The 10992-nt window shown below is 36.1% G+C and overlaps 1 protein-coding gene across 3 annotated transcripts in view; it reads right to left on the bottom strand.

Annotated features, from left to right (window-relative positions):
- Positions 1–6: 6 nt before the first annotated feature.
- The window catches only part of SNTG1 (syntrophin gamma 1), a 109790-nt gene continuing 98804 nt past the window's right edge, over positions 7–10992 (bottom strand). For all 3 annotated transcript variants that reach the window (XM_006761206.2, XM_015562305.1, XM_015562304.1), the window contains 6 exons: positions 10089–10205; positions 8406–8477; positions 5749–5901; positions 4167–4259; positions 2063–2173; positions 7–252 (listed from right to left, as the gene is read on the bottom strand). In XM_006761206.2, coding sequence (XP_006761269.1) covers positions 94–252; positions 2063–2173; positions 4167–4259; positions 5749–5901; positions 8406–8477; positions 10089–10205 — 705 coding nt within the window. In that variant the 3' untranslated portion in view covers positions 7–93. The remainder of the gene's footprint in view (positions 253–2062; positions 2174–4166; positions 4260–5748; positions 5902–8405; positions 8478–10088; positions 10206–10992) is intronic.

Genomic DNA, 10992 nt, shown 5'->3' with positions numbered 1-10992 from the left:
TTGATGAGGTGATTGTCTCTCCACGGTCTAAAGTGACGAAGCTGTTCCTCTATGTATACGGTCATGGTAAGTGGCAACACAAAGCTCAGGGGGTCAAGTCGTGTACTTTGCTTTGCTCATCGTAGCAGAACTGGCAGCCGCAGAGGCAGTAGCTGGATGGCCTAAGAAGAGAGGGTCTAGGCAAGCCACTTTGGCTGCAAAGAAGGAGTGAATGCAGTGAAGAACAGCAAACAGATTCGAAAACTCCAGCTCCTGAGAGGAAAGAGGCAGGGGTCAGAGAAAATAAAATAAAAAGTTCACTTAAAAAATGGATAATAAACCACACAAGTAGATAATGGACTTTCTTCAAGTGCAATAAACTTAACTATCACCAGTTATAGCGAATGCATGGCAACTCTACTGGTCAATTTCTGTTCAATATGTAACATTAATATATATATTGCAGGTTTACTATCATGGTGATCTAAGAACTTGAAGGAGTAAGCATGCTATCATTCATACAGTCGTTTCAGTATTGATCAATGCAGCATAAAAATATATTGGGCCTGATTAAAACTTTATTCTTGATAAAATGTAACTAAAGAGAACCACAGGAGTACTTTAAAAGTATTTTTATTTCTTTGTACATACGTCAAATGATACATTTGGGTTGGAATGATTTTAGAAAACATTTTTTACTACTCTTTTAGAATAAGTTATTCATTGTTAAAGGACACTGAATATGAATTACTGAAAGAAAAGGGATATGAGTGGTCATGATATTAGGAGCCACATGGTTCTGCTTCAAAAAATAATGCATTTCATTAATTTAAAATTTACATAATTTTAATTGTACTTGGTTGTTTAAAGTTATTCACTGCTGGTGGGAATGTAGACTGGTATAACCACTATGGAAAGCAGTCTGGCGAGTCTTCAAAAAATTAAGAGTAGAGCTACCATACGACCCAGCAACCGCACTCCTGGGTATATACCCAAAAAACTCGAAATCACTTATACGCAAAGATATATGCACCCTTATGTTCATTGCAGCATTACTCTCGGTGGCCAAAGCATGGAAATAACCAAAGTGCCCTGCGACAGAGGACTGGATAAAGAAGATGTGGTACATATACACAATGGAGTCTACACGGCCATAAGAAAGGATGAAATAGTGTCATTTACAACAACATGGATGGACCTTGAGAACATTATGCGAAGTGAAATAAGGATAAAACTCACAATCATCTCAATATATGCATAAAAAGCTTTTGACAAAATTCAACATCCATTTATGATACAAACTCTTTACAAAGTAGGTGACAAGAGAATGCAACGCATCATAATGCAGTCACTGTATGGCAAGCCCACAGACAACAATTAAACCCTCACTTTGGCATTTATTATTTACCCATTCTTCCACAACGGAATACTATATTTATAATCCATTCCAACCCAAACATTGTTATTGTGAATTCCATAGTAAAATAATGGAAATAATTCAAAATTTGAATATTTAAAATATATGTATTCCTAAAAAATAAAGTAGTGAATCTTTTTGATGAGTTAAAAACAACACCGTTAATATAGTTAAAAATACTAAAAATTTGCATGAAGAAAAGCAAAAAATCATTCATTCGTGCATTTTAATACATAACATGAGAAAATATGAGTTGATATAAAAATAATATTCTTTAAAGATTTTTAGTCATATTCAAAAATGGAATAAATGATAAAAGAGAGCCAGAAACTTTTAAGCATTTTAAATTATTATTTAGTGTGTGAGACTACAAAAGAGTGATTTTTTTAGTTCCTATTATGTTATTGTAGTATGATACAAATAAAGCCCATAAGGAATTAAAAGTAAGAAATGTAATTCTTGAGTCTAATTTATTTTAAGTTATGCTTTTCATTGAAAATTAGCCTTTAAATTTTTTTTATTTTTATTTTTTTGGTCATAAGGTACAGTTCAGGGTAAACAGGGAATGTATGCTTTTGCCTTTTTATTCTTCTAAATTTTCTCTCCTTTGCTTCTTAACAGTATTAATGTAGTTAGAGATGGTTTATATGATGAACTTGGGCTTACCTTTGCTTCAATCTGTTTAGTATCTGGATTCTGAAACAAAAATTTGATTTTGCTCTTGCCATCATCTGAAGAGCCTTTAAGATGAGAAAACTTATACCTCCAAAGTACAGCCTAAAGGGGAAAAAACAAAACAAAAGCAAGTCACCCAGCTCTCTTATGGCACAATTTGTATGGGATATATTTTTACATCTTTTTTTTCCCAACCCATTTGTGTCTTTCTTTAGATATAAAGTCAGCCTCTTGTAGATAGCATTTGGTTGGATCCTGGCTGTTTTTGTTTTCCTGTCCTGCGGTTGAGGAAAATAGAAGTTATTGCTTAACGATTTAAAGTTTCCGTTTGGAGCGAAGGAAAGTTTTGGAAACAGCACAAGTTAATTAATGTCACTGAATGTACAATTAATGATGGCTAAAATGGGAAATTTTATTTTATTTTTTAAAATATATATTTTATTGATTTTTTACAGAGAGGAAGGGAGAGAGATAGAGAGTTAGAAACATCGATGAGAGAGAAACATCGATCAGCTGCCTCCTGCACATCTCCTACTGGGGATGTGCCCGCAACCAAGCTACATGCCCTTGACCGGAATTGAACCTGGGACCTTTCAATCCGCAGGCCGACGCTCTATCCACTGAGCCAAACCGGTTTCGGCTAAAATGGGAAATTTTATATTAAAATGTATTACAACAATTTTAAAAAAAACTTAAAAATTCTGTAAGCATTATATCTTCAGAATCCACTCAAAATAAATATTAATTTAAAAGTTAACACTTTAAAAAGAATAAAATAAAATAATCATAAGTTCCTACAAATGGCTTCTTTTGGCTCATGTTTTGGACTCCTCTAAAATCTATCAAACAAGCAGCATCTGGCCTCAGAGTGCCCCATACCCTTCACTCAGTGGCCCCAGGCTCAGCACTAGCTGCAGCAGGACTTAGTTTGCAGCGTGGCCTCCCCTGGGCACTTCCAAGGCAGCATAAATAGCAGCCATCTACAGATTCGTGTGCAGCTCATTCTGGTTGGCGGGGGCAGGGCACAGGTGGTGACTGAGCTCAGCTTGAAAAATAATAAATGTTCAGTGAATAAATAGATAACAAGTGAATGGCACTTTATATAAATTTGTTATACCTCATTATTCTATATCATATAAGCTCATTTTCTATAAGGTCATTGTGTCTCGTTATTATATATTACATAAATTCATTTTATAAATTCATTATACCTCATTATGATATATTATTGATAATTTTCTTATCAGTAGAGGATTGCCATTAGTCCTTAAATGAAGGAGAAGGAATGTATCAGTTTATTTCTTAGACCATTCTTTGATATAGAAGAAAGTGGGGTGGATCTACAGAATGTATGTCCTTATGGGAAGAAGAAGAATGGCTTATGTGGAGACCAGAGCCCCAAGTCAGAAAGTGCAGCAGTGATGCCAGTACTGGGAGGAGATTAGCGGTGGGGAGGGGTCAGTTTATCTTGAAGATATTTGAGATAGGCCTGGCTCAGAAGGTGCCCTTCATCATTCAGTATGCATCCCTTCCGGAGACATAACCTTTGTGGAAAGGGCACACAATCAGACAGTACAAGACCTTTTTAAGTATTTACAAGGATTATACTCCTTGGCCAGAAACTTCACACTCAAATTCCTCCATTCTACTGCTATAATTCCAACATATTACCTATAAAGCTAAAAATATATTTCCCCCATTTTGATACTAGAAAGGTTGCTAAAGAAAAAGAATCAAAAAAAAAGAAAAATAATCAAAGGAATATTTTGTTCAAAAAATGTTTTTGAGGAGGAAAATTTTTCCTCAATATAAGGCCATAGCTTTAGTAAAAGAGAAAAAATGAATATATATATACATATATATTCAATTTATATAGTTCTAGTGTTGTGTGCCAACACATTTGTTTCATTACAATTTTCAACTTTTGTTTTCTATAAACAGGTTAAAGCATAATTTAACCTTTATTAACAAAAAATGAGAATCTTATATTTGACATATGAAAATTAAAATGCTGGCAGGAGTTCAAAGGTATTTCAATCATTCTTAAATTAAAATGTCTGCAGAACAGTTCTCAGAGCTGGCCCGAACTCATTACCTTTGTCGCAGCATCAAAGCAGATAAATCCTGTGCTAAAGTCGATGGTAAGTCCCATCAGATGACTTTCTAGCACACATGCATATGTCTTGCACTAGATGGAACAGAGAACACTGTTACTTTTTATGTGATTGATCCAAGATCAGTATTAATAGCTAATAGTTATCCAACACTGTGTGAAAGCTTCTGTAATGCGTTCTTATATAACAGCTAATATTATCAGCAGTAATCGTGTAAGGAAGATAGTATTATCAAGATCCTAATGTTAATTTAAAAAAAATCCAAGTGATTTTTGACTTGCCAAGGGGTATGCAGGACCAAGTTTCCAGTCTTTTTTAAAAAGATTGTTTTTATCATGTACCACACCGACTTTTCTTACTATCTATATATTTGCAATAAAACTGATACAAACATTTTTAGGTGTAGGCAAGATTAAGTTGTCATGTCCTCCAGCTAACTATCCCTGCATTTTCATTAAGCCAAAAACGGATTATTAAAGATTAAGGTGTTACTTAAATTCTTGGTATGTTAATTTTATAGACATTATTTAAAGAGAATTCTCGGGCACACAAACACAGATTCTGTAACCAAGGCAGAAACAACAACGAAAAAATATCTTGACCTTCACAGTCTCTATCAGTTCACCCGTGTGACACAACCTATTTTTCAAAGATATTGACCACTCGCCTATTACTTGTATAAACAGATTGATTCTTCAGAAATCAACAATTGGTGACTTTTCAAATTGAGACAGGCCCAATGTTTCTTAGCCTGTTCCATTTCATGGTGCTATAAATTGGAGAGGCTGAAGATTCTATGAAGTTTGATCTAGACATAACTTCATGCTTAAGAAATAAAATTTAATAGGCATCTGTTAAATACTTATGATGTACAACATGCATTGTACTTTGGTTGGTAGATGGATAAAAAATCCCAAGCAAACTAGAACTCAGTGTGAGCAATGTCAAGCACACTTCACTCCACTATGAGAATGTGAGCAGAGCTATGGAAATAATATTGGTGACAAAATCAAGTAATATTGAACAGAACTGTTGTGCAAGGAGTAGTGGTAGACAGGGGGCAGGGTAGACTGGAAATTACCAAAATCTTCACAGATGATATGACCTATGAAAAAAGTTTCAAAGATTGGGTGTAGTTTTGGAGGGTAGATATGAAGGGAAGGCTTTCTACCAAGAAAAAGCATTTTGAGTGAATGAAGCCATTCAGCGGGAAATTAGGTGGTCATGATTGCAGAACAGGAAATAGCCTTGGGAAGTATAATTAAAATCAGAGCGTGTTCATTTTAGATTTAAAGCAGGACTGATTCTAATGAAAATTTCCAATATATTGTTGAGGAGTGATAGGAAACAGCCCCGAGAGATCAAATTGTAGAGAAATTAAAATGTTTTTCAGAGCTGCATTACTATTCGTTCAATCACAATGGCTGATTATCGAATGTATTTGAGAAGGAGGTCAAGATTCCAAAAATGGTGGTGTTATGCTAATTTGGATTTCTGTGAGAACTCGAAGCCAGTGGGCATGCATCGCTATGTCCCAGATCCTCAAACGCCACAGACTCTCACCTGTATCCGCTCCACTTCCAGAAACGTTGCTGTTTGGAAGGCTCTTTCCCACTGGGCAAGGTCACAGTCTAACTCCACCGAGAAGTAGAGGTCCTCCCCCGACTCGGACTGCACAGTGAAACAGTGTCTGCGCTGGTCCAGGAGGTCACTGTCCTGATGAAAACCTGGAGTTACACGGGCTGGCAAACATCAATTCAGATGGCTGACATGCTCATACCTTAAGTCGGTGTTGACTAATGCGTGGTTGGAGGTGCCCATCATAAAGATTAGATGCTACAATATCACTAAACCTTCATGAAACATGGTCACTGCTCAGAAGGAGACTAAACTTGGGATGATGAGCATACAAGGAAATACGCAGATGGTGGATTATCATATCATACACTGGAAAGCCCCTGGCTTGCCCCTCCTCCACCCTCCCAATCCGATCTCACTCTGGAGCTAGAAGGGCAAATGCTTCACTCCTCATGCTTGAAATCCTTCAGTGGCTCTCCTTTGTTCCTTAAATAAGGCTCCTGTACCTTAGTATGTTCTTTTATCTGCTTCCCACCACACAAACACCAACACAAACCTCATCCCGAAGTGGATATACAAAGATGGCCACTAGACATATGGAAAAATGCCCAACGGTACTAGTCATCAGAGAGATGCCAATAAAAACTACAATGCGCCATCACCTCACAGCTGCCAGAAAGGCTACAATCAAATCAACAAACAGGTGCTGGTGAGGATGTGGGGAAAAGAGAATCCAGAACACTGCTGGTGGGAATGCAAACTGCTGCAGCCACTGTGGAAAACAGCATGGAGTTTCCTCAAAAATTAAAAGCAGAACAACCTTTTGGCCCAGGATTCTAACTTCTGGGAATATATTCTAAGAACCCCAAAATACCATCCAGGAAGAATATGCGCACCCCTATGTTCATTGCAGCATTATTTACAATGGCTAAGATAAGAAAACAGCCTGAGTGCCCATCAGTAGATGAGTGGATAAAAAAGCTGTGATACATCTACACCATGGAATACTATGCAGCTGTAGAAAAGGAGGATCTTCTACACTTTGCAACAACATAGATGGACCTGTTGAATATTATGCTGAGTGAAATAAGCCAGTCAGAGAAAGACAAGTATCACATGATCTCACATGTGGAACCTAATGATCATAACAAACTGATGAAAAAAACAGGTCCAGAGACATGGCTACATGGAACAGACTGACATATCTTAGGGTGGGGGGAGATGGGAAGAGATTAATTAAATAACTTATATACATATATGTATAGCCAATGGTCAGAGACAATAGTGTGGTGAAGGCCTGGCCTGGGGTAGGGGCTGAGAGGAAGAGAGTAAACGGAGCAGGGGAGTGGAGAGATTGGGGGGCATCTGTAATACTATCAACAATTTAAAAAAATCCCCTCCCCCCCACCCAAAAAAGAGAGAAAGCAATCTTATTAGTCATTTTGGTAATTATTTTTATTAACTGAAATTGAGTTGATCTCTTTTTCTTCAGATACCAGTACATCTTTTAGAAGTTTCCAGAACTGTTTTTTTATTAACAATAAATTCAAGCATATCAGAGTTGTTCTACCATTAATCCCACAATAAAACTAAAACCATGTACAGTGATGATCAAGCAATGACCTATATTTTTATTTAGCTTTTGTGCTATTATAAATGTCAGCTTTCATTTAGAATTATTCAATAGGGAAAAATATTATGAATACTTTTGAGGTAATCATGTTTCTTTGTCTCTGCTTTCAGACACTTTTGATACATTTCATTGTGTTGTAAATGTTCCAGCATTTTCTAATCTACTGAGTCTTTAACTGGAAGAGAAATAATTGACATAAAGTACAGGGAACTCAGTTCTCCTTGATTACATAAACAAGGTCAACCTTAACAAGCCTACAGACCCTAGAGCAGAAACTGAATACAGATTATTATTTAGCTTTTATAAAGTATTCCCATTTCCTTTATTTAAAATGGCTGCAGAAACCATTTGAAATTATAAAGAATTCTGGATGATTTGCTATCACAACAATTTTATGTATAGCACAGAAATTCAATTGATAAAAAATAATTGTATGTTGTTTTGCATACTCAGAGAGATAACCTAACCCTGATAATTAAAAAGACAAAAGCCACACACAAATTAGCTTTCTTTGCATATGCCTTTATATTTTCTACATTTTCTAAAACAAATATATCCAAATTTTTCTCTTTTATATTTTATTTAGCCAAAAACGATGGTAACAACAGCTGTTTAAGTTCAGGCTATTTCCAATTGCACTTTCTACTTCTTCCTCAATGGATTTCTGCCAAGTTCCTCCTTGTTTCCTCCCCAGACTGAGAAACTGAAAAATCTGCTTAACAATTATTTAAGCCAATATGAGGGTGCCTACACACCTCTGCATTCTATTATTTATACATGTGTTAACTGCTGATAGCTCAATTTTGAAAATAAACTATTTCATAAACATTGCCTTTATTATTATTCAAAGTGTATGTATACATTTTTAGGACACCCAACATATAATTTATTTGCCCGTATCTTATATTTTCTTTCATAATCATGCATCATTGCTTTTCAGACTCTGCTTATGAGCTGAACCACTGTTTGCTGAGGAAAAATTAAAATTTTTACCACCTATTGATCATACCTTGAGAATCTTGCACATGATCTCATAAACTGAAAATGTTTTCTCTGCTCGGGTCCAATCCCATGTTGTCACCTTTAAAAGATAAGAAAGTAATACGCCATTTTTTTTTTAGAAAAATAGCTCCTATTCCCTCGTTAAGTTACTTATATACTATTGGGTCTAGGGCAGCCGTGGGCAAACTACGGCCTGCGGGCCCAATCCGGCCCGTTTGAAATGAATAAAACTAAAAAAAAAAAAGACCGTACCCTTTTATATAATGATGTTTACTTTGAATTTATATTAGTTCACACAAACACTCCATCCATGCTTTTGTTCTGGCCCTCCGGTCCAGTTTAAGAACCCATTGTGGCCCTTGAGTCAAAAAGTTTGCCCACCCCTGGTCTAGGGGGAACCTGTCACATATGTACTATAGAGTCTCTAGTTATAACTCTCATAGAGGTTCACGTAGAATGCTGTGGTTTCCTCTCTTCTAAGCTTTATTACTAATTTTTTCCTCTTTCAGCAAACACCTCATGTTACATGCAACAATCTCACCGTGCCCAATAGCTTTACATATTTTAAATATTGTGTATTCTTTACATATCTATATATATAAAAGCCCAGTGACCAGAATGGTGGAACAATCAGAATGACCAGTGGCTATGAGACTACGATGTGCACTGCAGCAGCCAACCAGACTGATCCAGGCCCTGATTGCCCCCTGCCCCACCCCGGCCAGCACGGCCTCCAATCGGCCCCCAATACACCAATCAGGGGCGTGGCCAGCCAGCCAACCACCTGCAGCCATACCCCCCCATACCCCGTTGGCCCGGATAACACCCACCCATGCATGATTTTGTGCACTAGGCCTCTAGGCAATAATAAGTATTTATATTTCACACACCTTTTTTTTTTTTAAAGTTTACCACTCCTTACCTACAAAGAAGAATACCAGATAGCGACATTGAGTTGAATTTTTTAAAAAGAAGTAATTTATATTGGTAGTCATTTCAAGATATGAACACCTTAGAAAATTATGAAGGTACCAAACATGACAGTGAAATTGTTTCACTTACTGAAGTGTAAAACATACACCTATATTTCCAATCATATGAAATTATTCAGAGTAGTAATATAGTAAAATATATACATATTAATGGCTTTTTTACCTGCCTTTGTGGTGTTGTGAACTTTGTTTACACAGAGACATTCAAAATAGCAGTAAGTCAGACTTGATAATTCCAAGGCCCTATCCATTATTAGACCTGTAAGTGGTCTGACATTTGATATTTATATTCATTAAATGTTTATTGAGAATGACAATTATGGAAGGTATCTGCTTCAAAAACAAGATATTAGGTGCAATAGATACCCATACATATTTAATAAAACACCCAATGACTAGCATATAGGATATAAAAAATACTGTTGATGTGATGTAGACAGACTTGTGCCACATAAACATATCTTGCCTGTCATAAATGCCTAAATAGAAAAGATTTCTAGATTTCTCAAGGGTTATAAAGTGATGTTTAATGACAGAATATATATTCAGCAAAATATGCACAAAAACATTTGGACTATTTTCTATTTTTGTTCTGTAGCTGATTTTCAAAAATAATGGCCACATGCTATTTTTATTGTTAAGTCAATGTCACTCTGCTGTGACATATAGGAAAATAAGTATTGGACAAAAACACTTACTGGAGGTGCCAGAAACTTGTAAAGACATGAGCCCCTCAGGGCTAGAAATATTGGAGAGTACACCGAGTCCTGAAGGGGGTCCTGCTCCCGGGCCTCACACCAACCCATGTAGACGATCTGCAAGGAAATGGAACGTCATTACTGCAGAAAAAGCCTCATGTTAGAGGTATTATGTGCATTTTTACCTCTAGGTAAGGCATCTAATGCTCTAATAAAATTATCAAATTAATTGATGCAAAAGCTCATGAACCAGATTTTCCTTCAATAAGTATACGTAAATCACTAACAAGGATTTGCAAGTGTTTATTTGTTTACATAATCCAACTTGGCATGCATTATATCTCTCACTTTCTACCGTTCATACTATGAAAATATGTGTTTGTAATAGAATCCATTAACTTATGCCATCTGTTTACCAGTTAGTTCCATTTTACTATCTGGGAACACACACATAAGAGATTCAGATCTTGGAGATATCAACCAAACATTAAAACTACTACTTTACTCAATGTATGTTCAAAATTTAGACGACTAGTCCATACATTATAGCAGGTGACTGGAAATTGTGAAATAATAAAACATATGTCTAGAAATGAAATTGCAATGCAATGTAAGGATTTGCCAGAAGTTTATATATAGCTGAAAAGAGGAGCATGGAATTAAGTGAATTTAACAGTCGCTGTATATAAAATCTGCATAAAAATCAATTGCAGTTCCATACTAGAAAGACCATTTTTTCTACCTCTTGATATATGTGTGTGTGTGTGCGCGCGTGCGCACGTGCGTGTGTTTATGGGCAGGCATGTGTTTGTATACACAGATAATTAGTAGAATTTTACATGTTACAACTAAAAGCATCTTGGAGTAACAGCTGTTTCTCAAGGCCACAGAAATCTAAAATCCT

Source organism: Myotis davidii, unplaced genomic scaffold, assembly GCF_000327345.1.
Source record: "Myotis davidii unplaced genomic scaffold, ASM32734v1 scaffold317, whole genome shotgun sequence".
Taxonomy (NCBI): Eukaryota; Metazoa; Chordata; class Mammalia; order Chiroptera; family Vespertilionidae; genus Myotis; species Myotis davidii.
The sequence above is the reverse complement of the archived record's forward strand: the minus strand, read 5'-3'. Positions and strand labels throughout refer to the sequence as shown.